Source organism: Sabethes cyaneus, chromosome 3 (genome assembly GCF_943734655.1).
Source record: "Sabethes cyaneus chromosome 3, idSabCyanKW18_F2, whole genome shotgun sequence".
NCBI lineage: Eukaryota > Metazoa > Arthropoda > Insecta > Diptera > Culicidae > Sabethes > Sabethes cyaneus.
Genome location: NC_071355.1, coordinates 139,455,923 through 139,471,705, shown reverse-complemented (window position 1 = coordinate 139,471,705; position 15,783 = coordinate 139,455,923). Strand labels below are relative to the sequence as shown.

General features: G+C 39.2%; 2 protein-coding genes across 2 annotated transcripts; one reads left to right on the top strand and one right to left on the bottom strand.

Moving 5' to 3' along the window:
- Positions 1 to 2,589: 2,589 nt before the first annotated feature.
- LOC128742853 (proliferating cell nuclear antigen) lies at positions 2,590 to 3,653 on the bottom strand. The gene is made up of 3 exons (XM_053839336.1): positions 3,542 to 3,653; positions 2,966 to 3,470; positions 2,590 to 2,904 (listed from the first exon to the last, which is right to left on the bottom strand). The coding sequence occupies exons 2-3, from the start codon at positions 3,459 to 3,461 to the stop codon at positions 2,618 to 2,620; spliced, it is 783 nt and encodes a 260-aa protein (XP_053695311.1). The 5' UTR covers positions 3,462 to 3,470; positions 3,542 to 3,653; the 3' UTR covers positions 2,590 to 2,617.
- A 5,677-nt stretch (positions 3,654 to 9,330) lies between these two features.
- LOC128740197 (uncharacterized) lies at positions 9,331 to 15,483 on the top strand. The gene is made up of 5 exons (XM_053835726.1): positions 9,331 to 9,529; positions 14,249 to 14,472; positions 14,530 to 14,781; positions 14,839 to 15,022; positions 15,098 to 15,483. Exons 1-5 carry the CDS (start codon positions 9,331 to 9,333, stop codon positions 15,481 to 15,483), a joined length of 1,245 nt encoding a protein of 414 aa, XP_053691701.1.
- Positions 15,484 to 15,783: the final 300 nt, after the last annotated feature.

Sequence of the window (15,783 nt, the reverse complement as noted above, 5' to 3'; positions counted from 1 at the left end):
CAGTATACCTGATTTTTTGAATAAATTTTTTTCTAAAGAAAGCTATTTTGACATACAGAATTTTCATTTATTTTTAAAGATATTTACGAAGCGCGTAAATTTTACTAAGCTTTGATAGAGTGACATGTTTTAAGCAATGCTAAATGAATAAGGGCACAGTCATTTAAAGCCATTTAAAGCATTTAAAGCATATTAGTTACCGCTTTGCAGTCGCTAAGCATTTTTGGAACTACTAACTCTCAATCAATCGTCTCGATTCTGGATCCCGATCGGGCTCGTTCCGATCAGAAACGTCCCGACCGACGTGTGTTCTAGCATATGATGTATTCCGATCGAAGTGCAATTTCTGAGCGGATCCGGCTCCGATCGGTATGTAGAATAGAGGCGAATAATTGAAGAAATACTAGAAAGCTGGATTTAGATATATTTTGACGTATAGGATTACGTCTATGTTTACTAGTAGCACTTTATGAAAACGAAAATAGAAGTGTAACGTTGGAATGAAAGATTTCAAAAGCTAATAACAACTAAACTATTGAACGAAACTGAACAATTTATATGTCGTTGGAAAGATAAAATAACCAGCAATTTTATGGACGGCATAAGAGGAGGGGGGGGGGGGCTCCTATACAAATGAAACACAAATTCCCACAAAATTCGAGACTAATCAAGCAAATGGAACCAAACTTGGCATATTGGGGTTTTTAGAAGGTAGGATTTTTTTCTATGGTGGACCCCTTCGCCTTCTAAGACGGGGGGCCCTCATACAAATGAAATACAAATTTCTTCATAAATCTAGAACTAATCAAGCAAATGGAACCAAATTTGGCATGTGGGGGTTTATGGAGGCATGAATTTATTTTACGATGGTTTGAGACCCCTCACCCCTGTGAAAGGAGGATAAGGACTGTCATACAAATAAAACAGAAAGCTTTGTGTATGTGCCACATTTTCTGCTATGTAACAAGCGGTAAACTGTGAAAGTAAACTAATAAAACCTTCTCGGAGCAAAAGACAGTGAATCGACGCCGTTAACTGACGTGCCTGTGCCATTCATGTCAAAAGAGAAGGACATTCGAATGGCACGTCATATTTGCGATGAACGTGCTTTGTTTTAATGTTATTTGTAACCAATGGCCCTTTTAAAGGCCATAAGCGAGTAAAAGTAAAATTATTGAAACATGTCAAGCTACGCATAATCATATTTAATGCAATAATCTGTGGGCTGGTCATCCATTACTATTTCAACCTTTATGATGCACACGTGATTTTTAAAAGAAATCTTCTATGTCTCAATGGCTGCAGGCGTTGTACTTATGAACCCTCGTCCACATATTTTAAAAGTCACCATTGCATTCAATGAAGAATTGAAGCTGAATATAGTCCTACGTCATCCATTCGTACAACCCTTAGGGCTGTATATCTTGTAGTTTTTTCTTATAAAATTATGCCTATTCATAGTTTCGTTGATTGACTTGAAAGGTATTATCCTATTTTTTGAAGTCGAAATACGCATTGAAATGATTAGATTAGGTTCGAGGGCTACGTTCAGGTTTATATGTATTGGGCTTGGGGGAAGCCACCATCCTTGCCGATGTATGTGGATAGGCTCACAGTCACCCCATCGACATCTCTATAACGAGCTGCAGTAAACGTCAGCGACAACATGTCCTGGGCTCAAAATTTGACAGCGGGCCCAAATCAGACTGCTGGCAGTTGAGTGAAACGCAGTGCTGACATGCTATCTCATTTTCGCACACACGAGATGTTGGCAGCGAAAACATGGTTGCCTGCCGATGGGTTGCTCACAGTAGATTCAGATCTGATTGTTTACTGAATTGCACAGTTGCGGAAGGGTTTAGGATTTTGCAGCCCCAGCTTAAACTCACGTGATTCTTTGTTTGTTAGAACCGGGTAATCCAAATTTCATTGTGCTGCTATTTAAATTTAACACGAAAGTTATGTGAATCACTTTTCGCAAAAAATTCATTGTGGTGTTATTCAATTCGACTCGACTGAGCGAAGCGAATTGCAGTGAAATGGCACGTCATGTCACTCGTTTCGCAGAATAGACACCAAATATCAAGTCTTCCCTGAGACGAACCAGCCTCTGGCATTTAATTATCAGACCTTCAGAAGGTTTTTCCTAGTGACCACTTACTCCTCTAAACTCAGTTGTAGGACTTTCGCAGCATCGCACCTCCTCGTATGGCCACGTGCAGGTACTAGCAGAAACTTATGATGGGAGCGCTAAATTGGGCGATTCTTCTTGAACATTTCGCTGCATTTGACGCTAATTTTGACAATAGGACTGCTGTTTGTAAAAATTGTAATACGTACAATTTTAGTGGTCTCTATTCCACATACCGATCCGACTCGGATTCGATTTGATAAATTCTCCCAGTAGAGATTTGAACATGCGACGACCAGCTTGTTAGACCGGTGTTGTACTTCGAGGCTGGGAGATATATGTGTATTCACTAGTTCCACTACTAAAATAACTGCAGTTAAAGTGGGGCTTCTAAAGTTTCTTAAAACCAACGAATTCAGAAAATACGATACTTTATTTAAAGCATGTAATACGTTTGAGACTTTTAACCTAATACAATTTATATATCTAATTTTCATCATCTTCGATTTTGGGTGCTAGATAGTACCGAATATGACCAAGATCGGTGATTTTATATTCAACAACTAGTGGCACATCTGCCGACATGGAAAGCTGCACTTGGTTTGACAAAGGCGTGGCTTTGGTGAAGGAGTTCAGGTACCGACAGGCAAATGTGAGAGTTACGGGCTCCTGCATTTCAATGATGACCGCTTCATCTTCTTTATCTACAGAGGAAGTCTGGGCAAGTTTAATATTGGCTGATCCAGCGTCGCCGGACGCGGAGAACTTAACGCCTGTTAAAGATAATTATTAATATATAGAGAGAACACAAAGTAAACTTTTCTGAGCTAATACCTTCTTTAGTGCAGGAAATAACAACAGACTCGCCAAATTGAGACAGATCTCGGCAAATACGAGCAAACTCAATTGCTGGCATCCGAACAATGCACGCATAATCAGTTTCCGGTATTCCCAAATGTTCTTGATCAAGATTCATTAGTTTCATTTCATAGTCGGAAACTTTTTCTTGGTTCTGAGATTCGAACATGAAGGTAACTGTATCTGCATTATCTTGTGCTTTCATGGTAACGGTATCATCGTTGTTCGCGCATTTCATGATTTTTGACATATTTGCAAGGTTCATTCCCATAGAAAGGTTCCGGTCACAACGATATTTATCAAAGCCGTCGGAGCGAAGTGAAAGTGACACCAAGGAAACGTGAGAGTTGTCCATTGCCTGAAGCTGGATACCGGAATCGCTGCAATCAAACGTGGCTTCATTTAGTAGATCCTTTATGGCATCTAGGACCTTTTTGAGCGTAGTGCTAGCAATTAAGCGGGCTTCGAACATTTTGATGGTCTGTAAATATAAACAACGCAGTTAAAATTATAAAATATAATACGTAATTATTTAATGTAAAAGCTTAATACCTTTTGTAAAACGGTTTTTCAACTTTAACAGTCACGATACACCACACGTTAGTACTTGAATGAAGTTTGCAGGGAAATGAATGAATGCAATACTTCTGGTGGGAATTCTACAGGCGATGCTGATCAAAATAGGCGCGAAATAAACAAGACAGCTGTCATACGAAAGTTTCAATCCAAAGCTGCCAGATTTGCTAGAAATGAAAACTACTCGAAAACCGGAGAACTGCTCGAATTCAGAATGTGGATGTGGAGATATTATCTCGATAAACAATTAAAAAGGGCCAACCAGCCAAACGTATCCACCTTTTCGCGCGCTCAATGGCGGCTAGTGGGTACAACGTTGGCAACGTTGCTAACGTACACTTGACAGTTTTATGGGGTAAATTATCCAGGTTTGGCTGCCAGGCACAATAGAGCGTTTCAAACGTTTACCGTACGTACACATCGACGCGCGATTTGTTGTTGCTGTTGTTAGATTTTACATTGATTTAACACGTTTGTTTATGTTTTTCCCCAGTTATACCCCGGTAAAAACATACGTTTCAGTGAAAACCGATAAGTTTTTGTAGCTTTTTGCACTGGGCTTAGCAAGCTCTATCCCACTTAGGCGCGTCCGGCAGAAATCGAACAACAATCTGGCAGCGAAAAACTTTTTCTGCAAGACATTCTGCCGGATTTCTGGCCGTTGTCACCCGTGAAAACTAGCAGAAATGCAACATCCAATTCTGGCAGAATTTTCGCCTTACGATTTTTCTTTGGATTTCTGTTCGATTTCTGCTAGAGGTTTCGAATAAAAACCGGTTTTGTACCGATTCAGCTTTCCCTCCTTTTTTGGAGGGTAGCTGCAGCGGACTGTAGCAGCAAGAAGCGTGCAATAAACAGGTAAACAATTAAATTATACCTGCTTTGTCATGTTCCATATTATTCTCTTACCTTTTACCACAGAGAACAGATTAACAGGCTCGAAGGAAGTAATTGATTTTTTGTGTGTAAGATCTGTCGGTGGCGCCCTCCAGAAATAGTTTGCCAAACGCTTCAAAAAATATCCATGTACCTTTATCAATATTTCTTTGTGCTGGAGTTACATAGCAGCGATGGCAGCGACATCAAGATTTAGTTTGCCACTTACTGCTCGAGGGGTGCTCTATTGAAGGATTACTCGTAGATTACATAAAAACCTTTTACACACTTTTTATCGATTACCTGGTAGTCTGTTCTCTGTGCTTTTACCCGAAACTGCAAAACTGATGAACCACTTTTCTCCTGCTTGAGGCCAGGGTCACATTTGACATAAAGAGAATCTAGCGAAAAATGAAGACTGGTTCGGTTCGATTTCTGCCGGGCATCCGACTTTTTCGTAAGCGGGATAAGCACCGACGAACCGACATGACATCCCATACATTTTCCTTGAAAAACTTGTGTCCGAAAAATTTAATCAAAATACGTTTAACAAGTAGTTATAATCAATATCGAGCTTTCCAAATTCCAATTATGCATGTATTGGTGCTTGAAAATGAGGCAAACAACAACAGTAAACAAAAGATATGCATTCCTTTGTCACCAAGCTACAGAATGAATTTCGTCTTCCGCTGGCTTAAATACGAGCAAATTTTCAAAATATGTGCTTGAATTTGGAACAGGCTGGAAAATTTGACCGAAATATGTGCTCTGCCACGTGCTCTGCAGTGTGTCAGACGGAGAAACACAACTAGTAATCGCTGTTTTTCGGTTTGTTCCTCCAGCATCAGCTGTTCCGCAAAATGAGGTAAACATCATGTATATACACGCGTATTTCGTGTTCACTAGTGTGGGTGCTTGAGCTGCCAGAAAGCTCTATCCACCTTTTCGCGCGTGTAATGGCGGCTAGTAGGTACACTTTTCGACAATGTTTATTTGCTTTTAGGAACTCCGCTCACGTACGCTTGAAAGTTCTACAGCAACAATCAAGGTTGGAAATATCAACCTGACGTGAATAAAGTTGCCAAAGGCATGCTAACGTTCTCCGAAAGTTGCACCCACTAGCCGCCATTACGCACGCGAAAAGGTCGATAGATAAAATCTAGCTAGAATTAACAAAAGGGCGAATGTCGCAAATGTAAACAAAATGGGTGAGAGTTATTTTTTGCTGGATTAGCATAGGAAAATCAACCCTCACTCGGTTTGTTTACGCTTGCGACATTCGTCCTTTTGTTAATTCTATCTAGAAATGTAAGCTGCATATTTTCGAGTACACACAACTAGCCTATTTTCCGGCGTAAGATAGACTATTTATCGGTGTGTGGCGTTCACCACCTTGTGTGAAACGCTTAAGCTTCACGTAGGAAAACCAACTGTCACGAGAAGTACAGTGGACCCCCGTTCGTTTGAACGATTCCTCATGCAAACTAACGGGGTTACTTTTTAATTTGAACAACTGGTAACCCGAAATATGCTGAAACCTGTGTGAACTGGCCGCCCTGCTCTTTGTTATTGTTTTGGTGGTTTGTTTTAGTTGGCAGTTGCAAGTGCGAATATTGCATTTTCCGATCGGATTTCTCTCTTAATCGTTAGGAAAACGAAATGTGAAACCGATTAAACACGCTAGGTCAGTACAAACGAATCGTGTTTCTGTGCATTGTCTGCATAAACAAATGATGTCATGTTGAGAATGACATTTGAACCATTTTTAATTTGCACGTCGTGCAAACCAACGGGGTTCAAATTAAAAAGTGTTCAGATTAAAAATGGTCAAACGAACGGGGGTCCACGGTATAAGCAAAGATTAATCGACCTTTTCGCGTGCCTAATGGCGGCTAGTTAAAGCCTTATAAAGATATACATTTATCAACCTTTTCGCGTGCCTAATGGCGGCTAGTGGGTACACTTTTTGACAACGTTTATTTGCTTTTGGGAACCCCGCTCACGTACGCTTGGAAGTTCTAGAACAACAATCAAGGCTGGAAGTATCAATCTGACGTGAATAAAGTTGCCAAAGCCATTCTAACGTTTTCCGAAAGCTGTACCCACTAGCCGCCATTACGCACGCGAAAAGGTCGATAGGGCTTTACGGCTTGTGAGTACAACTATCGGAAAAAATAACATACTTTTGGCAACTCTGCTCCCCAGGTAACCGCTAAGCACTGAATTAAGCTTGAAAGCTGCTCTATATTTGCAAGTCACATGCTGCCAGATATAATTCAGCATTGTCAAAGCATAGCAGCTTTAAAATGGCATTCTCAATGCTGAATTAATATTTACTTGAAGCACTATGAAAAGCTGATTAGATGCTCTAAGGAAGCTTTATTGCCGTTACCGGCATCAAAAGAGATTTTGAACACTGCTCACACTTGCAGGAAATCTCTTTGCGAACGTACGCGTGATAACAGAAAAAATGCTTCCCTCTCTTTTTGTCTTACGCAAAATCCTGCACCGCCGATTGAATAAACATCAACACGAATCTATAGGGCATATGCATACGGATAATATGCAAGAAATATTTCTATACATGTATTGTGCGCGCATTCCCTTACTGGACACGACGGTTGAAACAGTCGTGTTTCTGAACGGTCGTAAAAAGGGTCGTTTTTAGCTTTTGACAGATAAAATGTCAAATTGTGTCATCATCGCTGTTTCATTATTGGAACCAATCGAGCAAAGTAAATAAACCTAGGAATTACCGTTCTATCAGAAGAAACGGAATGAAATTCAGCATGAAATGAATTTGTATTTTTAACGCCGGTTTGCCGAAATTTCATAGTGAATAAAGCGTAGTTTATCCTTCATTATCCAAACAAGCAATAACAAAGCAATAACGTTCGTATTCGAAAACAATTTGTTTAATGCTTTTGTATTTTGTTTAATGCGTTTGTATTAACACGAAGTCACGATTAAGGTTGCGACAGAAATGCAATGAGCCTGTGTTGCCAGTTATGGCGATAAAACATTACGAACTGTGTTGCCAATTTAGTCATTTTTTTACCTTTGGAACGTTTGAAACAGTACCTGAACTCCCCTCGGAATCCATCGATCAAGTAAATGCACAATATGCCATCACATAAAAAGAAAATAAAGGGTAGGTAATTCTCCCAAAGCGCAACTTATGGAAGATATGTGAAAAACAAAATCTTTCCCTCCATTCCGCCTTGATAAGCAAATCAAACATCCGAGTTAAGAATTTCGGTAATTTAAGTAGAGCTATTGGCAGCTGACTCGCAACTACCGTTTACAGATCAACTGGTAAAGGCGTTGCCCTACTCCTCTATTCCTATTCCTATCGACAGATTGGCTGGCGGTTCAATTCTAACCGAAAAAGAAAATAACAAAAAGCAATCTTGAAACGTCAACAAAGTAAGTACGCCATATAAGCATAACAAAGAGGGAAGATAAAAAAGGATGTACAGTGGACCCCCGTTCGTTTGAACGATTCCTCATGCAAATTAACGGGGTTCGTTTTTAATTTGAACAACTAGCAACCCTAAATATGCTGAAACTTGCATGAACTGGCCGCCCTGCTCTTTGTTATTATTTTGGTGGTTTGATGTTGTTGGCAGTTGCAAGCAGCGAATATTTTATTCTCCGGTCGGATTTCTATCGTAATCGTTGGGATTCGAAATGTGAAACTGATTAAACACGTTAGATCAGTACAAACAAATCGTGTTTATGTGCATTGTCTGCGAAGGCAAATGATGCCATGCTGAGAATGACATTTGAACCATTTTTAATTTGCACATCGTGCAAACCAGCGGGGTTCAAATTAAAAAGTGTCCAGATTAAAAACGGTCAAACGAACGGGGGTCCACGGTACAATATATTTTTCACATTTTTTTATGTTTGACGTTTTACTGCTACGCAACAGGCGTTACGTTTTATGACTTTTGTAAAGCTCCAAGCACTAATGTAGCCGGATATTTCGCCAAAACCGGCTTTCTAGCAGCTTTTTATAGGCATATTGAACTATGCTGCACGATATGGTGTGCACCGTAGGCTAATAAAAAGCTAGATTTCTGCTTCTTTAAGTGCTCACTGGTTACTTGGGTCACGTCAAGTTGACATTTTCCTCTTGCAAAACTGTCAAGCGTACGTTTGCAAAGTTGCCAAAAGCATTTAAATATTTTCCAAAAGTTGCGCCCACTATCCGCCATTAAGCACGCGAAAAGGTGGATACCGTGGCCCCGTTCGTTTAACCGATTTTAATCTGAACACTTTGTGATTTGAACCTCGCTTATTTGCACGACGCGCAAAATAAATGGTACAAATGTCATTGTCAACATGGCATCATTTGCTTTTGCAGACAATGCACATAAACACGATTTGTTTGTACTGATCTAGCGTGTTTAATCAGTATCACATTTCGTCTCCCAACGATTACGATAGAAATCCGATCGGAGAATAAAATATTCGCTGCTTGCAACTGCCAACTAAATCAAACCACCAAAACAATAACAAATAGCAGGGCGGGCAGTTCATACAAGTTTCAGTATATTTAGGGTTGCCAGTTTTTCAAATTAAAAACTAACCCCGATAGTTTGCATGAGGAATCGTGCAAACGAACGGGGGCCCACTGTACCGGTAAACCAGCTATCAGTACACTGAAGCCGATAATAGAAGATTGAGTTATCTTTATACTGCCGTATTCAAAATATCGTTATTTTTATATAAAAGCATTGACTTAAGTAGACCTCATTGAGTTTTTGTCGTTGAAGAGAGATGATTGATCCGTGTTATATAAAACCTATTTTCAAAAAATCGCCGTTAAGTAATTTCAAATTATTTCATCCTTTCGAATTTTATCTCAAAGAAACATTACCATCATGCCGGAATCCGCAGTGAAAGATAACTCAACGAAAGAAGTGTGTAACACCAAAATGTTTAAAAATCCTATGATCGAGGGAGTGAAATGGATTGAGCGATATGCATACACAATCGATAAATTTTGGATAAAATTGCCAGAATATATGCGGAATACCTTCGTTACTTTTGCTGTGTTACTAATGGCGTCTACTATTAAAGGTATGTGTTTCAGAGTTTTAACTTGTGTAGGTGTTATCGGTCATCTTTGCTAACTTCTCTTTTTTGTTTAATTCATAACTTTTGATCGATTTTAATAAATTTGAAACCAAATTAAAAGTATTTTAATGCAATTTTTTAGGTAAATGTTCAACTTATTTCGTGTTTTAGTGTGTCTTGTTTAATATATTTCTAGAAAACATAAAACGTGTTATGGCACATCAAAAAGTAGAAATATATAATTTTTAGTTTTTGTGATACTTTGTTTTTGAAAAAATAAAGCTATAATAATGCATTGGAGATGCATGGTGTTTTGTTTATACCTGCAATAAAATAAATATTTTTGGCAGAGTCGAACTAAAAATATTCGTTTCTTTACCAGAAATAACCGTTTCATTGCAGGTGAAAACTGAGCATCATGCATCTCCATTCCATTCTGACGACTTTATTGCTTGAAAATGTGTTTGTGGTATCGTCTATGATACGTACCATGATAACTCGAAATAACAAAGAAAAATTCGAGTTTTAGTTCAATATTTTTGCTGAATGGCCTATCTTTCATTTATTGTCAAAATCTTTGAAATCGGTTTACCTATGAACCGCAGGGCGCTGGACAAAAGGAGACTGCACAACCCCCTTGTTAAAGTAACGACGAATGTGGTTGGGCTATTTTTAGACACAAATTGTGCCTCTTCCTCCGTCAACTGTAGAAACCACCGACCGAGAAGTTTTCATCTAACTAAACAAATAGACTGTCTGACTGTCTGACTGTCTAACTAGACTGTCAGGACAACGACACTATGCACGCCCTTACGACTTGCAAGGTACTGCGCGTGACGCTGTTCGTCTGTCAGCGTGTTAGCCGCGATTCTCAGCGCGTGTTTTCTGAGAAAGGCTCCGTTCCTTCCTTATTTCTGAAGATAAATAATAAGAAACAGGAAGAACTAAACATATCACACACTCAAAATAATTTTCACGTCGAAATTATAGGAAAAGTTATGTGAATATTTTCCATCTAACCTTACTAACCGTATTATTTACCCATTTCATACGAGTTTCAGCATATTTGGGGTAGCCAGTTGTTCAAATTAAAAAGTAACCCCGTTAGTTTGCATGTAGAATCGTTCAAACGAACGGGGTCAACTGTATAACATTTAGATGCATTCGTTCACTTAAGCCACTGACGTACTGACATGACACATAGAAGAAAATTCTTCAAAAACCATCGTCCTACACATTTTGCTTGCACACAAGCGCCCTCTGTTATGCATGTTGCGGAGTAGATTGCATTTGCAGGGTTTTATACTGTAGGTTTTTCACATTTGCAGGGTTTTATACTGTAGGTTTCTTACATTTGTATGGTTTTATACTGGAAACTCGAAGCAACACTCGAGCGCCGCGGTGTGGCCATGTTGCGAAACATGCTTTTTTGAAAAATAAGTGGTTTTTAAATGGACGATGGAGTTAACGCGAGTGTCTCGTCTGTTTGTCTGTGCTTAAGCCGTAATTTTGACATTTTCAACAAGCGAGGGTCCATTATAAGGTTACCAACGCAAAAAACTTCACCATTAGTGGACCCTCTCCATAAGAAACATACATGAATTCCTATAATGGACCCGGTCGTTATCCTATTGTAACCCCCATTATTAAAGGGAAATTAGCAGTCATTAACTTTTCATCGGAGAACCCAATTTCGGAAACAGTTTTTGGGTCCAAGAGCGGGGTTCTTTTTATGGAAATGTAGGTATTCACTGCATTCTTCTTGCCAATCTGAACACAGCGAATTTTGTTTCAAACAAAAAAACTGCTTTTGAAATTTGCAGAGTCGATTACGACTAATTTCACCTTAAAGGAAAATGGGCATTCCAATCTGTTTTCGGAAAAATATGGAAAATATAGTGATTTTCAACATAAGTTGATATTTTTGTTAGCTTAATCGAATGTTACTGATGCTGCAAGTGCTATTTTGTAATGCCAGTTTAAAATAATCCATAGAAGAAGACAACTCAAGCACTAAAAGTGTCTACTACTGGTAGTTATATCCTACTTTTCTTTCGTGGAATCTCTAAATAGTAACATGAAAAGAAACTGACCATAATAATACAAATGAATTCCTAATTATAATTAAATTTTCTGATATTTGGCACCAGATTAATCCTTATAAGGTCTACAGCATTTTTAGCACCGTAAAATTTACTAAAATAGCCGTATCTTTTTCATCATTCAACATTTTTTCACCAAATTTGGGCATTCTCCTAAAAATACTTTCTATTTTAATAATTTCTGCAGATCATGGCCATACGTCACATGGTCCCGCAGTTATTCTGGTGGTGCTTTTTAGACAATATTTTCAATTTTTTTTAAATTCATTCCATGTCTGATGATTTTTGAATAAATCATCGACTGTGGTTAAGTTACCGTCATGTAAAGGCGAGGGGATACTATGAATTCGGAACCGATTCCCGTAAAGGGTCATTTCCACGTCAGTAATATAAGGTATGCATTAAAAAATAAACTTTTTTCGGTTGGTGATAAAAAAATAACTAAGACAGCTAATTGAGTTTGATACATTTCCCATTGGAAGGAAGGTATTATCTTACTTGCAGAACAATCCTACAGCTCCATCAGTCAAATTCTAACCGTGATGGCGAAAACAGTGAGCTACTTCATTCAGAAGTGTGCACGTTCAAAGAATGAGATCCCGCCGCGTGTAAAACAGACATCGTACGGCACTTTGTGGACGTCGGATACGCCCGTTCCGGCATCTATAACATCTTGGCTCTATTGGACAACAATCAGTGCATCGAACGAAAGTCCGGTTCTGGACGGCCGACGACCCTGTGCGACAAGAAGCTCCAAAGGACGCTGAAGAGGAAGACCGAGGGGAAAGTGGCTACATCGCTGCGTGCGCTGGGCCGGGAGGTCGGTGCAACCGGCCAAATAGTGAAAAAGTACCTGGCAAACATGAACATACACGTCAGAAAGCAGCAGAGTCCCGTCTACTGGTCTTGAAGCTGCAGGCAATGGCGCAGCGACAGCGGCTGAATAAGATAGTCAAAAGCGATCGTTGGAGGAGATAGAGCGGTTGAATATCGATGCGGTACCCAAGTCGGCGAATCCGCCCAACATCCCCCAGCTGCGTCCCATCGGGAATTTCTTGGCAAACCTGAAGCGTAAGATCTACTTCAACAATTTTGTCGTGAAAACTGAGGAGGAATTGATCAATAAAACGAAGAAAGAACTCAAAAACATGCTTACAGGCATGTTTTCGTCCACAATGGCGAATGCTCCAGTTAACTGCCGGAAGGCCGCTCGCAAGGGCGTAGATTTTTTTGCAAGTAAGCTAATATAATTACCTTCCATGGGAAATACACCAGACTTAATTAGCTGTCTTAGTGTTTTTTAATCACCATCCGAAAAAAGTCCATTTTTTTATGCATACGTTATGTTATGTCGCGTATCAAAAAACATCAGCACTCGACAAAATAGGCGATTATTTCATGCCTCTCAGAAGCCAAATGGCCTTAGAGCCAGAGTAGCTGGAACTGTATCATGAACTCCATACTACTCGGCCCTTGTCTACTCGTCACCAATTCGTTGAGCGCCTTGACATTCGCAAGCCGTCTTCAATCTGGTCGAAGCATCTAGCAAGTTTGATTCCTCTGTTACTGATGTCGGCGGGATTCTTGCAGAGAACAGATTTCGCTGTTCATTTGTCCGGCATCCTTGTGACGTTGCCGACTTACCGTAGCCTCCCGACTTTCGCCAAGTGTACGATGAGAAACTTTTCAAGTAGTATCTGCAGCTGCGTCACCCTCCGCTTTCCATTTGTACTCCGCCGAAAATAGTGTGCAACGCCTTTTGTTCATATACGGCAAATGACATCTTGCGGTGGGAAAAGTAGACTCGACTTACAATTTGATTGGATCTTTGAATCTCCTTATTTGTATTATTGTTGGCGGTGACCAGAGATCCCAAAATAAATAAACTTCGTGGGAAGCGAATGTTGTTTTCTCTGAAGCCTGAAGTTTTTGATATGAAAATTTGATACTTTTGTTGAATAGTAGCTTATCAAACTGTTGAATAGCTAATTACCGGGAGACAAGCTGTTATACAACCTATAAAGCTGGTGGGACCTATAAAGCTCGCCTGGTACTGCCTTACAAAAATCTTGCTATTTAGACCATGTAGCAACATCTAAGAATGTACCTTGTAGCCGGAGATGATCAGCGTGATGTCTCCATACTTATAGCAATCAAACCGATCGCCCTTTTTGTAAATGGACAAACTACAATTTCCATTTACTACTCCAATCCGTCCTGCCAAACGAAAACGAAACCAGAAATATGTGTTTCTTTACCAGAAATATCCATTTCAATAAAACAGCGCGCATTCTCGCAACTTCAACGTGCATTCTTGCATTCTTAAAAAAATTATATGATATTAAAAACTAACCGTGTTTGGAAAACCATTAATCTATATTATTGCAATCGCCAAATTAGCCTCTGCGAAATCGCTTTAATCTAGCTGTACTACAAGTGAAATTGATAAGCTCGTCTTGGACGGGTGTATCAAAATCTATCGGTCAAATATACTCTGATTTAACACCTGTTCTGGACGGCCCGCAACTGACAACAGTTATTGACGTATCGGCAATCTGTGATGTTAACTGTTTTAAGTACACTCTTTATTGTTTTGTACTCACGGTATCTTGGTCCGTAGGTGACTGGATTGTGATTGTTGTACATCTGGTAAAACACTTCAATGGCGCGGGCGCAATTACCGGAGAGCAGTTGAATGACTCGTTGTACCATACGAACGCGACAGGCGAAGTGACTTGGAATGATATACTCGGGTTTATGGGCCTGCAAGGGCTTCCGCACTTTCTGCTCTGGGCAATCACTGGATCGTTTCTAATCTATTTTGCCGTTGGTGGATTTATTCACGTGAGTTCATTGAAAATATCATTGTTTATTCCAGTATCAGTAAAAATCACGTTTCAGTGGTATTACTATACCAATCGGCGCGATAGGCCACATGAGTGGAAGTGCCAACCTGAAAAATTTATGTCCCCAGAGCTGGAGCTACATGAAGTATTCGTAGGTTCATTCTCATTGTTATTAATGAGTTGTCTGAGCGGAATATTATCTTGTTACGCCATGAATAATGGAAAACTTCTTACGCTCTACTACCGTTGGGATGAGTATGGATGGTGGTGGTTTTTCGCGCAAATTATTGTTATATTTATTTATCAGGTAATTTAAATGTACAATATAACTGATGTAAAGGTAAACGTTTTAATTCACTTTTAGGACTATTTAACTTATTGGCTTCATAGAATTTATCACTGGCCTTGGCTTTATAAAAATTTTCATAAACTACACCACACCTATAAGCAACCAACTGCTTTTTCAGTAACTGCGATTCACCCGGTGGAAATTTTACATGTTCAACTCACTATGCTTTTGCCAATATTTGTCATTCCGACGCATTGGGGTGAGTATCCTAGTCTATAAACTATAAAACAGCGACAATTGAGCAAAGTTATTTGAACTTAATTCATACTTACAGTTGCTTTTTACATAGTCGAAATGTACACGTATGCGCATGGTATTTTGAACCACAGTGGGGTCAACATCAAATCATTTTGGTGGCAACCTTGGCAACCGGATACGATGTTCCATGACAATCATCATCAGTACTTCCATGTTAACTTTGGCTTCAACATCTACATCTGGGATGTACTGCATGGAACCTATCGGCAAAAGGATCGTGTTTATTCGGAGGATATTTTCTATGGAAAAGGAAAAGGTTTTGATGAGGTTTCCAGCAAGCAACTATTGGACGATTTCGCTGAGCGCAAAACAGAAAATCCGCGAGCCTATAGGAGCAATGTCAACGAATATGATATTAACAATGTTCTCGTGAATAAATTAATGAACAAAAGTAGGAAATAACTGACTGTGATTTTATGTAACATATCTGTATATAATCAGAGCAGTTTTGATGATTAATCTATTAGTTAATTACGTAGAAAACGAAGTTTTCACATTTGTTTTGAAAACAATATGTTTCGTTAAACATTATCGTTTACTATGATAGCCTAACTAGAAACATAAATTCATGAAACCCTAAAGTAAGACGAAGTTTCATAGCATTTAAGATTTCAAATAGAGATTCTACAAATATGAAATACAAGTAAAAACCACAAGAAGTATAAATTATTTTTAACTCTTTATTTCTAAATTTTAGAAGAA

What these genes read in the sequence shown, in the direction of transcription:
- LOC128742853 (XM_053839336.1), bottom strand. Translation starts at nt 3,461, where the DNA reads ATGTTCGAAGCCCGCTTAATTGCTAGCACTACGCTCAAAAAGGTCCTA. An exon ending in TATTTCCTGCACTAAAGAAG is followed by an intron (nt 2,905 to 2,965) that starts GTATTAGCTCAG and finishes TATCTTTAACAG; the next exon opens with GCGTTAAGTTCTCCGCGTCC.
- LOC128740197 (XM_053835726.1), top strand. Translation starts at nt 9,331, where the DNA reads ATGCCGGAATCCGCAGTGAAAGATAACTCAACGAAAGAAGTGTGTAAC. An exon ending in AATGGCGTCTACTATTAAAG is followed by an intron (nt 9,530 to 14,248) that starts GTATGTGTTTCA and finishes CTTGGTCCGTAG; the next exon opens with GTGACTGGATTGTGATTGTT. An exon ending in TGTCATTCCGACGCATTGGG is followed by an intron (nt 15,023 to 15,097) that starts GTGAGTATCCTA and finishes TCATACTTACAG; the next exon opens with TTGCTTTTTACATAGTCGAA.